This window comes from Carcharodon carcharias, chromosome 1 (genome assembly GCF_017639515.1).
Source record: "Carcharodon carcharias isolate sCarCar2 chromosome 1, sCarCar2.pri, whole genome shotgun sequence".
Classification (NCBI taxonomy): domain Eukaryota; kingdom Metazoa; phylum Chordata; class Chondrichthyes; order Lamniformes; family Lamnidae; genus Carcharodon; species Carcharodon carcharias.
Window position 1 is genome coordinate 149,659,755 of NC_054467.1, and position 14,666 is coordinate 149,674,420.

Sequence of the window (14,666 nt, forward strand, 5' to 3'; positions counted from 1 at the left end):
CCTCATACACTATGATCTGCTGACCATCAAAATTTGAGAGCCAAATATGTGAAGAGTTCAAGTTTTACTCCGCATTGTAAGCAGAGACATAGATTTAACTCCATAAGTCCTCTTCCACTACCCCCACCTGACACTGCTCTCTGGATATTGCACCATTAGCACTTTCAACCATAACAGGTGTCCCAATGAATCCCACTTTCACTTAAGGCTTTCTCTATTTGAATGTGGGAAATACTAAGGGAAAAATATAAACATATTTACATAGCGCTATATCTCTAGAAACAGCTCAAAGTTCTTGGCATTCAATTATTTTTGCAGATGCATAAACTCTACTCCAAGTAATTTAAATCACTTAAATCAAATTACTGGATAATTAAAACTGCACTTTAATGCTGCTTTGTTCCAACTGCTCAAATGTTGCAAAAATAAATCTTTGAATTATCAGGAGGTAGAAGTTTCTCAAATTTACCTATCATTGTAATGTTTTTAATTATTTTATTTGCCTGATCAGTTCCTCTGGATTTGGCCTCCAATAAAGGTGGAACTGTGCTTGCTTAGCTCTGAGACCTTACTGTTGCACTGTGAAGATCAGAAAAACTGAAGCTTCAAAATGGCTTGCTGGCTGGCGCCTTTGCTCCTCTGCAACCAGATTCCCCTCTCTTTTTAACTTGACCACTGTCTCATCTTCACATTCCAACCCCCAGCCATATCTGCCTCCTGTCTCAATCCCCAACCTAGCCTCAAGTCTCCAGAAGTTCTTCACACGTTTACAATCAATACTGAGTCTGGCTCCCAGCATGCCTCGCACTTGGCCAGTGGACGAATTGTAGCTCAGGGGGAATTACTTCAAAGTGCTTCATTATTGTAAAATACATTGAGGCAACCAGAGATCAAGGAGTGTGTAGAGATACAAGTTCTTACTTTTCAAAGAATTTTTTTCAGCACTGGCCTGCAGAAAACTATATTTTAAGTAAATTTTTAGCTTTATTTTAAGTATTTAGCGAACCTGAATTATTCAAAATAAAGCTAAATACTTATTTAAAATATATTTTTCCGTAGGCTTGTGCTGGAAAAATTCAGGTTCACCAAGTCATTGCTCAGTTAATCATTTTTTAAAGCCCTTCTTCCCCATCCAAAGAGCCACTTGAGTCACAGCCACACAATCACCTGTGCATTCTTCTGCTCTCTCTCCTGCTGCTGCTTGTACTCATGCTACACTAACCACCCTTTCCTTTCCAGCTACTCTGGGAAATCACCCACAAGGATATATTAACCAAAGTTACAGCATTTTAAATATTGCCTCACACCCCCATTAAAGCGCCAACACTCCCTGGGGTTTGGAATGTGGTCCTCAAGGGACTTCAAGTGGTCGATCTTCAATCTATGAAGCTTAAAAGTGAACAACAATGGGTTATTTGAGCACAGATTACGTCACAGTCACATCCAATCTGATCATCGTTATACCGTCCAGAAAAGGAACCAGGGTACAGGAGTTAAAGGGAAACACCAAGATAGCAATCAGACTTGGAAGCCAAACACTTTTGTCAACAGTATCCTACAATCCCTCTCCAGTGTTCCCATACCCAGCAACTATATGCCCCAATTCCCCAGCAGTGCTCCTACACCCGCAACCATACTGCCCACCTTCTTGTCGCTGCTCCCAGGGCAGTCACCTCCAAAACTTAGGAAGATCAAAGCTCCTATCCCAGCCTGTTCTGAATTGGTTGATCACAGGATTGAAGCATGGGCACTAAAAATAGCTAAACTGACCCTGGATTCAGAAGGGAGAAATTGGCTATGGTCCCTGCACCTGACAGCTATCTAGTAACCCCGGTTGGAAGTGCACACACTTGGAAATCACAAAATTGGGCTCAGATGCCGTGGGATCAAGTACCCTGCAGCTTTCATTTAATGATTCAGCAATATAAATTAGTGCTATATCTGCTTTGTTAATTGCTGCTTTACAGGGTTTGCATATTGAATACCAAGCTCACTAGCACCCCAAGAACCCTTCACCTTAAGTTATTTCAACAAGAGTTCACAGAGGATGTCACTCATTGTTCCTTTCAATATGTAGTATCGAACATTTTTCTTTATTGAACTCCATCTGCCATTGCTCTGCCCATGAATAAACTTTTGTTTCGTGTTGTCAGTTTGAGAGGATCAACAGATTCAAAACCACTCGTTATTTGGTATCATTTGCAAAACTGTCCAACTTGCATTCAGCTTCTCAATCAAGGAACTGATTATATGTTGGAAACAATAGAGCCACCAGCCACAATCAATCAACCTAACACGTACCTCTCTAACAAATACTCATTTCTGCGTTCCTTTCAGCCAATATCATTTCCTGCTCTTACCTCGGAATGCCATTTTACACTAGCACAGCAGTCTTTCATGCAAAACTTTTGTCAAAGGCATAGAAGTATACCATTTCAAAATAGCAATCCATAGTCCACGTAAACTGTTATTTGCTTAAAAAAGAGTAGATTGATAAAATCTGATCTCCCTTTTCTGAAGTTGTGTTGGATACTTACTGAGCTAATCATCAAATTCACTCCTGAAAAATGATTTCAATATTTATTGTTATTAATATAAAATTGCAGATACCTGGGTCTCTTTTGTGATTTCTTTTAAATATGAGTACTATGTGAACTGTTTCCAATCTAAAGAGACCTGGCTAGCATTCATCAACTCCCTCCAACACTTCACAAATCTCATCTTGTGTATCCCTTTGGATTGCTAAATTCCTATTAAGGCTATCTTGGATATCTTCACATTGATGTCAAACCTACTTTAACAGTCACCAATATTGTAATATATGTTTTCAGTTTATTTTCTTTTAGAAGTCAATAAAAGAAGATGTTGAGTTTTAACTATTTTATGTCCATTGTTACTCACATTTTCTAAATATTTTCTTCTTTTTCACAACCAGGAGGCTCCACAAACATTTCCATCCTGGAGCCCAGCACATCAGTATAAAAGACAAGGCTGAAGCATTTCCAACCATCTTCAGCTGTACATGCCAAGTGGATGACCCATCTCTGCCTCCTCAGAGGTTCGACCATCATAGCTGTCTACCTTCAGACAATTCAATCCAATGTGTTGTCAAGAAATGGCAGAAGATACTGGATACAGCAAAGGCTAGGGGCGTTGACAACATTCTGGCGAAAGTGCTGAAGTAGTCTTGCTCTTAGCTAAGACATTCCAATACAACCATAACACTAGCATCTTTCTGACAATGAATAAAATTGCCCACGTACGTCCTGTCCACAAAAAGAGGACAAATCCAATCCGGCCAACTACCGCCCCATTAGTCAACTCTTGCCCATCAGCAAAATGATGGAAGGTGGCGCGTATTCAGCAATAACATGCTCAGTGACACTAAGTTTGAGCTTTGCCAGGGCCCTCAGCTCCAGACATTACAGCCTTGGTCAAAACATGGACAAAAGAGCTGAATTCCAGAGGTAACATGAGAGTGCCTGCCCTTGACATCAAGGCAGCAAATGAACGAGTGTGGCATCAAGGGGCTCTAGTAAAATTGAAGTCAATGGAAATTGGGGGAAACTCTCCATTGGTTGGTTCCACAAAGAATGGTTGTGGTTGTTGGAGGTCAATCATCTCAATTCCAGGACATCGCTGCAGGGGTTCTTCAGGGTAGTGTGCTAGGTCCAACCATCTTCAGCTGCTTCACAACTGACCTTTCCTGAACATCAGAAGTGGGAATAATCGCTGATGATTAATCAGTGTTCAGTGCCATTTGGAATTCCTCAGATACTGAAGCAGTTTATGCCTGCAGGCAGCAAGGCCTGGGCAACATTCAGGCTTGGGATGATAAGTGGCAAGTAACATTCATGCCATACGGGTGCCAGGCAATGGCCATTTCCAACAAGAGAGCATCTAACCATTTCCCCTTGACATTCAATGGCATTATCATCGCTAGATCCTCTAACATCAACATCCTGGGGCTTACCATTAAACAGAAACTGAACTGGGCTGGCCATATAAATATTGTGGCTACAAAAGAAGGTCAGAGGCTGGGAATTCTGCAGCGAGTAACTCACCTTCTAACACCGGGTATTTCCAAAGGCATTTGATAAGGTGCTACATCAACGGTTATTGCGGAAAATAAAAGCTTATGGTGTAGGGGTAACATATTGGCATGGATAGAAAATTGGATCGCTAACAAGAAACAAAGTGGCCATAAATAGGTTATTTTCTGGTTGGCAATATGTAATGCTACAGGGAATCAGTGCTGGGGCTTGAACTTCTTACAGTTTATATAAATGACTTGGATGAAGGGGCCGAAGGCAAGGTTGCTAAATTTGCTGATGACACAAAGGTAGGGAGGAAAGTAAGTTCTGAAGAGGACATAAGGAGGCTACAAATGGATATAGATAGATTAAGCGAGTGGACAAAGTTCTGGCAAATGGAGTATAATGCGGGAAAATGTGAAATTGTCCATTTTAGCAGGAAGAATAAAAAGCATTTTATCTAAATGGTGAGAGATTACAGAGCTCTGAGATGCAGAGGGATCTGGGTGCCCTAGTGCATGAGTCGCAAAAGGCTAGTATGCAGGTACGGCAAGTAATTAGGAAAACTAACAATGTTATCGTTTATTGTGAGGGGAGTTGAATATAAAAGTAGGGAGGTTGTGCTTCAGTTAGTTATACAGGGCCTTGGTGAGACCACATTTGGAGTACTGTGCATAGTATTGGTCTCCTTATTTAAGAGAGGATGTTAATGTGTTGGAAGCAGTTCAGAGAAGGTTTAATAAACTAATACCTGGAATGGACATATTGTCTTATGAGGAAAGGTTGAACAGAATAGGCTTGTATCCACTCCAGTTTAGAAGAGTAAGAGGCGACTTGATTGAAACCTTTAAGATCCTGAGGGGTCTTGACAGGGTGGATGTGGAAAGGATGCTTCCTCTTGTGGGAGAATCTAGAACCAGGGGGTCAGTGTTTAAAAATAAGGGGTTGCTCATTTAAGACAATAAGGAAAAATTTCTTCCCTCAGAGGGTCATGAGTCCTTGGAATTCTCTTCCTCAAAAGGCGGTGGAAGCAAAGTCTTTGAATATTTTTAAGACAGAGTTAGCTAGATTCTTGATTAGCAACAGGGTGAAAGATTACTGGGGGTAGGCAGGAATGTGGAGTTGAGGTTAAAATCAGATCAGCCATGATCTTGTTGAAAGGTGAGCAGGCTTGAGGAGCTGAGTGGCCTACTCCTGCTCCTAATTCATGTGATTGTGTGTATGTTCTCCAAAGCCTGTCTACCATCCACAAAGCACAAATCAGGACCATAATGGAATACTCTCCGCTTGTTTGGGTAAGTGCAGCTCCAACAACACTCAAAACGCTTGACACCATACAAGACTAGGGAAGCTGCTGGATCGGCACCCCATCTACCACTAGTGCACAGTGGCAGCAGCATATACCATCTACAAGATGCACTGCAATAACTTTTCAAGGCTCCTTCAACAGTACCTTCCAAACCCATGACCTCTACCATCTATTTAAAAGTAGAAAAGCCAAAATTCTACGAACAATACTCTACTCTCCCCCCAGGTTTGTATATTCCAGCACTTCCAAATGTTGCATGGCTGCATCAAGTGTGCCTGACTTCAGTGCCTCTCAATTATTCCTCCAACCCGAGCAAGTGTCTAATTTGCCATGGGTAATGCAATGGGTGATCAGTGGTTATTTATTATAAATTATTACAATAGCAGCTGTTAGGAAATAGAGATAGTTTAAGTAAGTTACATTTGTAGGTGTTAGGAATGAGTTTTAGTTTTAATGTTTAAGTTTGATTTGCATTTCTGTATTGTGTGTTAAGAAAGGTCAAGTTGAGTTTTCGTTTCACTTTAAAAGGTACCTCCATTTCTACTGAGAGCTATACAACCGTTGCAGCTAAATTAAACAAAAGTTGAGAAACAGGGCTGTTGTCGAGCTACAGGGGTCCAGAGAGGCAGGTCCCTCCCACAGACACACACAGAAGAAACTAGAAACAGCAGTTTGATTTGGATGCTGTTTGAGTTCAGTTGGTTTTGAAAGTAGCTGCCAGGAGAGACTGAATCAAAGGGGACAGGTAGCAAGTCCCAAGTTAAAGAAAAGACTCCAAATAAAGGGGAGTGGAACAGGAGAAACTGCCAAGCAGATCTTCTAGTCAAAGGAAAGACAGGAATCTGGAAATGGTCCTATTCAATGAAGATAAAAGTGAGGGGCAGACAGAAAGGCTCCAAGTTTCAGATTTAAAGAGACAAAAGCTGTAGAAAGCAAAATTAAAGCAAGAACAGCTTGCAAGAAGCCAGAAGTTCCAAAGAGACAACTGAAGGTCTGTAACTCTTTGCTATGGGTGTGTGAAGCAGTGCTACTATTGACGGCTGAGTCAGTGGGAGAGAGTGCGTAGAAGACAGATTGAATGCGTGTAGTGACCCAGGGAAGAGGAACATCGGAAGGAGAGTTCGAAACCTTGGAGGTGAACTTTTGCAGAAGATGTCTGAGAAAAAGCGTTGGTTTAGGAGAAGATTCCAAGGCGAGTTCATCAATGCTGAGATGTGTCGTTGAAGTAAGCTTGTCAAGTTACTATGCCTGTAAATAGTACTGTAGCGATCAGTGCACATACAGTAACAGGAGGTGAACAGAGTCCAATGGGAGAAATGCTTATCAAAAGGGCTGCTTCATTCTAGATGGTGCTGAAATTGAGTGCTGTCTTACTAGATCCATAGATATCTGATAAAGATAATCTTGAACAAGAGAAAATCAAGCTATTCTCCCCACCCCTGACCTTCAACAGCAAGATCATTGGCGGGTTCAGAATCATTAATCCTTTGTTGTTTAATGCTGATCAAAATGTTAATCGGAATAACCACATCAACATCACAAGAGCAAAGCTCGAATAGCTCATCTTCTAATGCCTCAATTTCCATCATTCAAGTCACCTGGATGGTTGCCGTTGCAATACACCCATGAAGATTGATATCATCCCATGAACAATTATGGTTAAAAAATGTAGCACTTTCTGGAGGTGGGCCGAAGGCAGCTGAGTTTTGTGCCTAGTCGGAGCTCATGGAAGATGGAGAAAGGGAAGCTGGTGAAAAGAGCATGGGAAAAGTTGAGCTTGGAGGTGACAAAAGCTTAAATGAGTTTCAGAGATAGTGGAGCCAAGATGCATATGAAGTTGAGTGATGTTTGAAAAGACATGGGCTAATAAAGGAAATTCAGCACGGATTTGTTAAAAGCAAATCATGTTTGACTAACTTGATCAAGTTCTTTGATAAAGTAATGGAGAGGGTTGATGAGGGTAGTACAGTTGATGTTGCGTATATGAACTATCAAAAGGCATTGAATTAAGTACCACATAATAGGCTTGTCAGCAAAATTAAATCTCATTGGATTAAATGGGCAGTGAAGCAAGAACAGAAAACAGAGCAGTGCTGAATGGCTGTTTTTCAGACTGGAGGGAGGTATACAGTGGGGTTCCCCAGTAGTCAGCATTAGGCCAACAGCATACACTTATATTATGCCTTTAACATAATAAAACACCCCTAGGCACTTCACAGGAGCATTATAAAACAAAGTATGACACCAAACCACATAAATAGCAGGGCAGATGATCAAACGTTTGGTCAAAGAGGTAGCTTTCAAGGAGTCTCTTAAAAGATAAAAGTGAAGTGGAGAGGTAGGGATTCAAAGATTTCCATGAAAGATGGGAATAGATTTGGGAGGTAACACGTTCAAAGACTCTGGAGAGGAAAGGGAGATTGGAGATGGAAGTTTACAACGGTGGTGGGGTCAAGGGTTTTTGAGGGAAGGGTTGATGGTGGCAGATTTAAAGGAGAGAGGGACAACACCTGAACAGAGAGAATTATTTACATTATCGGCTAATCTGGGGGTCAGGAGGAAAAGTTGTGTGATCAGCAGTTTAGTGGGGACAGGAGCTGGGTCTAACGGACAATATGAGCTCAGAGAGGACATGTGGGGAGATAGGAGAGAAACTAGACAAAGATACCACTTCAAAGCTAGGGCAGGATGAAGCATTACAGGAAGCTTGGTCAAGTGGACTAGCGGAAGGCAGGGTTGCGGCAGAGGCAGCTGATCAGATGGTCTCAACCTTAGTGATAAAGAAGTCAATGAGTTCCATGTACTTATTGTTGGAATTGAGGATTTTAGCTGATGGTCTGCAGTCGGGAAAGAAGCCAGGGTTATTTAGTCTTTCCAGAATGATCCTTAAATAGTGAGCAGTTTTAGCAGGCAAGAGCAGGGCCCATGTAAGTGGTTTTAAGTGGTCCAGCCAGATCCAGCGTTTCATGGCTAAACTAGTTGTGCACCATATCCATTCAAGTCTGTGTTCCTTGGACCTAAGGGAGAGGGTGTATGGGCCATGCCAAAGGGAATGGTCATGTTGAGAGAGACTGATGGTCTTATAGGGGACTAGGTCAAAGAAAGGCGAGTGTGTGGTTGAACAAATTAGTAGCTGCAGAAATGTTGTGGTGAATGGAGGGCCAAAGGTATATCGTTGAGATGTTGAAAATGCAACTGAAAGTAAAATGGTGAATAGCTTTTTCCAGATATGGATGGTAGAGTTGGGAAGGGGCATGTGGGTAGTGAGTAATACAAAGAATTGATCAGAGATAGCCTTATCTGTAACTTATACCATGGTGCTAGAAAGACCATGTGCGATGACAAAAATCAAGGGGATAGCGTGAATACGGATTAAGGAGTTTACACGTACCTAGGGATTTAGGGAGAATAAGAGGGCGGTGAACTCAGAGAGGGAACATGATGAACTGAGTTGCAGACTGAAATCACTGAGGATGACACGTTGTTCGGTGCAGGGGCAAAGGGAGGAAAGCAGTTTTGCTTATTTTGCTGTTAATTTTATTGTAATTGAGAGGGCAGTAGCAAACAATGATTTTGAAAGGGAGATGAGACGGGTGAACAAGGTGATATGCTCAAAACAGGAGAAAGAACCAGAGGAGTAGGGCATCAGGCCAAGGTGTGATCTGGTGATAAGTGCCACATTGTCACTATGGCAGACTCAATGGGAAAAGTGGTGGAAGATGTAGCCAGTCAGGAGGCTTAATTAAGTGACAAGGTATCATCAGTGATGTCAATGCAATCATCCACAGTAAGTTCATGGGTGGCAAGGGCCCTGTCCACAACTGAAAGTACACTCTGGCGGGAAATGCTTAGAGGTTGGTGGCAGCTGATCCGCTAGCAGAGTTCACCAGGTCAGCCACGCGAGGGGTGAATTGGACAGACCACTGCTCTTTGTAATTATATTAATATCCTGGATTTAGGTATAGAGAGCATAATTTCAAAGCTGCAGATGATACAGAACACAAAAATGTAGTAAACAATGTGAAGGATAGTAACAGGTTACATGAGGACATAGGCTGGTTAAATGGACAGACACATGGCAGATGATGTGATACACTTTGATATGAAGAATGAGGAAAGACAATAATAACTAAATGGTACAACCTTGAAAGGAGTGCAGGCTGAGACCCTCTGGGGGATGAATTAATACTTATACATATGTTGTGCAGCAGGACAAGTTGAGAAGGCGGTTAACAAACATGGGGATGAATTTTATGATGGGGGTGGGTGGGTGGCGACTTTTAAAAAAGGCTGCCCGCAGAGATAATGTGCTGGGGACAACTTTAACAAGCTGAGTGGTACATCTACCCCCCCCAGGGAAAGGAAGTCCCACCCTCAAGAGCTGCCAACCAATCTGATTGGTCAGAAGCTGTGCAGTCCCAGCAGCACCACAAGCAAGCAGTGGCAGCTGCTGGGATTACAAGCAGTCCTGAGTAAGAAAACAATATGGATAGGGTCCCAGGGGGACGAGGACAGGGACTGGGGGTGGGGGGAGAGAGACTAAGTTTACATACCAGCAGGAAGCACAGGGGATGGGGTGATGCCTCTGATGGGCACATGGCACTAACCACCTCCCCCCCACCATCCTTTCCTTCCCACCTTTTATCCCAAGATCGTGAAAGACCAGGTGGCATTCATTGTTCTACCTTCCCCTGCCCACCAAATCATGGTGGTGGAAGCAGAATGAGGCCCTTATCTGTCTATTAATTGGCCAGTTAAGGGCCTCAATAGGCCTAAGGCTGGCAGGCAGGATATCCGTCCACAATACTGTGGGGGACAGCTCGGGGGGTGAGCAGGAAGGTTTCCCACCCTTTCTATTTTACATGCTACCCCTCAGAACTACACCATTGGGGTGCAATAAAATGCCCCCCATGGTGTGATCCTTGGCTTTTTCCTTGGTTCTCCTAGTAGAGGTAGAATACAAGAGGCCAGTGTCAGAGAAACAGACTATATAAAGCACGCTGTGGGGCTGGACGAAGTTTACAAGCTAGGGAGGAACAAGGCCATGAAGGGATTTCAACACAAGGACAAGAATTTTAAATTGGAAGCAGTGGGGGTTTGGAGGCAATATAGGTGAAAAAGAACCGGTGCGATAGGTGAACAGTCCTTGATAAAGAGTAGGAAGTGAGCAGCAGATTTTTGGGTGAGCTGAAGTTTATGGAGCATGGAAAACCAGCTAAGAGGGGATTGGAACAATAGAGTCTGAAAGTGACAAGCTCATGAATGAGGGTTAAGGCAAGGGCGGAGTTGGGAAATTCTATGGAAATAGGAGTAGGATGTCTTTGTGATGAAAACGAAAGGGATTCAGAAACTCAGTAGGGGGTTGGCGGGGGTGCGGGGGGTTAAATAAGACACTGAGGATGTGAACAGTCAGATTCAACGTGAGATAGGTGTTAAGGAGGATGGATGGAATCAGTTGCAAAAGTACTGTGGCAAAGACCAAAGATGATAGCATAATTCTTCCCAATTGAAAGTAATTGTGACTAATCCAAGACTGGGTGTCTGGTAAGAGGTTTGACAACACAGGAGCATAGAGGGGTCAAAAGAGCTGGTGAAGAAATAAGAGCTGGAAGAGGAAGCCTTAGGAAACTTAAAAGGTAACTGCAGTGATGGAAAGAGAAACTATTCAGTGTTTTGACAGGAGCACAAACCTGATCTGAGTTTTTCAAATATGGAACAGTGGCAAAGAAATCATGGATTAAGGAGCGGATAACACTTCAAGGACTTTGGATGGAAAATAAGGTTGGAAATGGGGCAGTAGCTTACTAGAACAGAAGAGTCAAGGGATTTTTCTGAGTACGTGTTGCCTGTGTTGACATGAGGAGACGGAACCATTTACAATGTCACCTAGCATGGAAGCCAGGGAGGAATACTTGGTGGTCAACAGTTTAATAGGATTGGAGTTGAGTTAACAAGAATTAGGATTTATAGGCCAGGTATATTCAGAAAGGGCCTGACAGAAGAAAGGGGAGAAACTGGAGAAGGATGCAGGTTAGGGCAGGGGGAACCCAGAGGAAGGTTTGACTTCATGGACAAGGCAGCTGAATGGATTGTCTCAATCTTAACAACAAGGTCCACTTGTTAGACCTGAACATGGAGAGGGCAAAGAGAGGTTTAAGGAAACAGTTTGCAGTGCTAAAGAGAGACTGGCAGTTGTGGTATTGTCACTGGGCTGGTAATTAAGACACCCAGGGTAATGCTCTGGGGACCCAGGTTCAAATCCCACCACTGCAGATAGTGAAATTTGACTTCAATAAAAATCTGGAATTAAAAGTCTAATGATGACCATGAAACCATTGTCGATTGTCGTAAAAACCCATCTGGTTCACTAACGTCCTTTAAGGAAGGAAATCTGCTGTCCTTACCTGGTCTGGCCTACATGAGACTCCAGACCCACATGCCCTCTGAAAAAGCCTAGCAAGCCACCACTTTCTCAAGGGCAATTAGGGATGGGCATAAATGCTGGTCTAGCCAGTGATGCCCACTTCCCATGAATAAATAACAAGTCAATTTAGTTCCAGTGAAGAGTCATACAGACTCAAAACGTTAACTGTATTCCTCTCCGCAGATGCCGTCAGACCTGCAGAATTTTTCCAAGTATTTTTGTTTTTGTTTCGGATTTCCAGCATCCGCAGTTTTTTGCTTTTATCTTAAGTCAATTTAGCTTTCCAAAGTGAGCCTGAAGAAGTGGGTGATTTTGGCAGGAATGAGACACCCAACGTTATGGTGTTGTGTTTCTGCAAGTGCACTCAAATATAGAACTGCCACAATCCATTCTGTTCCATTTGTCTGCTTCAAAAACTCCAAGGAGCATCAAGTGTTTTTGACTGAGTAAAAAAAAACTCAAGGATAAGTTTCAACTTTTTCTATCTGAACCAGTCATGCATTACTCAAATATAGCCTTTTGTTCTAGAAATTGAATATATTAATATTTTAAGAAGCAATCTTTGAATGGATGAATTGTGTAATACCCTTTTTCATACTCAATTTTCTTTCAGTTTGGTTACTTTAAACTGTCAAACTTCTTAATTTTTCATGGCTATGATGCAATTACTAAATTCTTACTGCAGAAAGCTTTAAAGTTTGCTTAAACAGAAACAACAAGGTCTGGAATGCACTGCCTGAGAGTGTGGAAGAGGAAGGAATGTGCAGAGTTATAGAGAGAAGGCGGGGGAATAGCACTAGGTGAACTGCTCATTCGGCGAGCCAGTGCAGACACAATGGACCAAATGGCCTCCTTTTGCGCTGTAACAATTCTGTGATTCTGTAAGCACACTGCTCAATTACAATTGCACATGAAAGCTCTAGTATCACTCTCCTTCTATATTGAGTTAATGAGTCTCAGGTGAAGTAAAGGTCATGATAAATGGCTTCAGAATTCCTGTAATATGAAGAGTTGGAAGAACAAGTCAGCACAAGCTCCTGTTCTGACCAACATCCCAGTCACTTCACATGTGCAAACAAGGTCAAGTGAAGTTTCGCACCCAACACTAACTGACACTTCAAATCATCAAAGGTTGTAGCACAAAATCAGGTCATTTAGCCCATCAAATCTGGGAGAAAGACACACACAAACCGAAACACAAGAGCACATTTAAATTTAAATACCTACTCAAATAACTCCAAAGACCCGAGTACATGCTGACACTCTCCTTCCTACCTTACCAGGCAGTGCCATTCCAGATTCTGCCAATACCCTCTCTCCTTCAATACAATCCATTTCTTCTCACTCTTCCAAACATGTCAATCCTACCCATGAAAAGATTTCACCTGACTTCACTCTTCTCAACCTCACTCCTAATGCTAAAGACAGCCATTCTGCCATTTATACACTGTAGGAGCGACTTTATGTTCCTTGAGAATACCCAATGTACAGAGCCCATAATTGCTGCCATTAAAAGTAACATTGAGAGGAAGGGGGCTAGGGCCAGTCTAGTAGCAATCAGGCTTGAGCAGGAGCTGAAGCAGGATCAAGGGAAGAGGTACCCTGTCTGTTGAGTTTTGTCAGCAAATCATAACATGCTCACTGAACATCAAAGTAAAATGCTGTCAGCTGCCATATATGTAGACAGTTGTGGTAGGAACCAAGACATCAAAACACAGACTTCTTGATGTATGTGAAAAATGGAAATTACTGAATAACAAAATGGCTCATTACACTTGGCATTTTGAAGCAATATTCAGACATTCCAGTAATACTTCCTATATACTACAGGAATGACTGCATTATTTTCCATACTAAGTTAAGGTACTGTAGCACTTAGAGCTTGAATACTAATTGGATTTAATCAAAGAGGAAAAAATAATCTTGGACAGTACAAATTAGATACCAACTTATTGCATTTTGCCAAGTATCAGAATAAATTACAAAATTTATATGATCATGCATACTAGATCGTAATGTAGAAAATGTTGGTTTTGAGAGTATGGGAATATTCTCTTGGTGTGACAAAGATAATTATACATCAGCTTTCTTACCTGATCGAACTGCAAATCTTCACCTCTTTGCAATGATCTGGACAATGGTTTCTCCTAAAATACAAATAATGAGAAAAGAAAATTGTGACTACACTGTGGCTTTCAAATAATAAAAATAATTCTCCATCAATAGTACTTGAGGCTATCGACCTTAAACTACAAAAATGGAGTCATCTCATCAGCAGTTCTCACAAAAAAAAATCCAACAGTGTGAAGGAAATTACTCCCAAGCTTTTTAAACAAACAAATAACTTTGACAACTTACCAATGTAACAAGGGACCAAATCAACAAAACACTGTCCAGGGACACAGAAGCAGAGTTAAGGTTTCGGGTCAATCACTTTTCATCAGAACTGGGAAAAGTTAGAAATTGAATAGACTTTAAGCAAGTGAAAGTGGGGGGTGGGGGATGGTGTGGAGAGGGTGGATAAAGAACATTTAATCTCTCCTGCCTTCCACCCTATTACAGACCTTCCCTTTTGATCCTGTCCCACCAGAGATGCTGTCTGACCTACTGGTATTTCCAGCATTTTCTGTTTTTATTTCAGATTTCCAGTCTCTCCAGTATTTTGTTTTTCTGTCAGCATTTGTTTAAGAATTAAATATTGTCAATTTCAGATTGTAGCAATGATAAAACCAGCAGGCAGGGGCTTCTTTTAAGCACTCTGCTGTTGTGCCTTCCAGGACTAGGAAAAGTTGTGCTTAGCTGACACCTCACTGCCTGAAGTACTAATTAGGACCCCTAACTAAAAGATCAACAGAAATAAACGCATTCTCAAGGATAAAAGGGCCTTCCCTCCATACTG

General features: G+C 42.0%; 1 protein-coding gene across 12 annotated transcripts in view; it reads right to left on the minus strand.

The window, feature by feature from the left end:
- The window catches only part of fryl (furry homolog, like), a 634,639-nt gene that overhangs the window by 360,945 nt on the left and 259,028 nt on the right, over positions 1-14,666 (minus strand). For all 12 annotated transcript variants that reach the window (XM_041198439.1, XM_041198448.1, XM_041198467.1 and 9 more), the window contains one exon: positions 13,861-13,914. In XM_041198439.1, the coding sequence (XP_041054373.1) occupies positions 13,861-13,914 (54 nt within the window). The remainder of the gene's footprint in view (positions 1-13,860; positions 13,915-14,666) is intronic.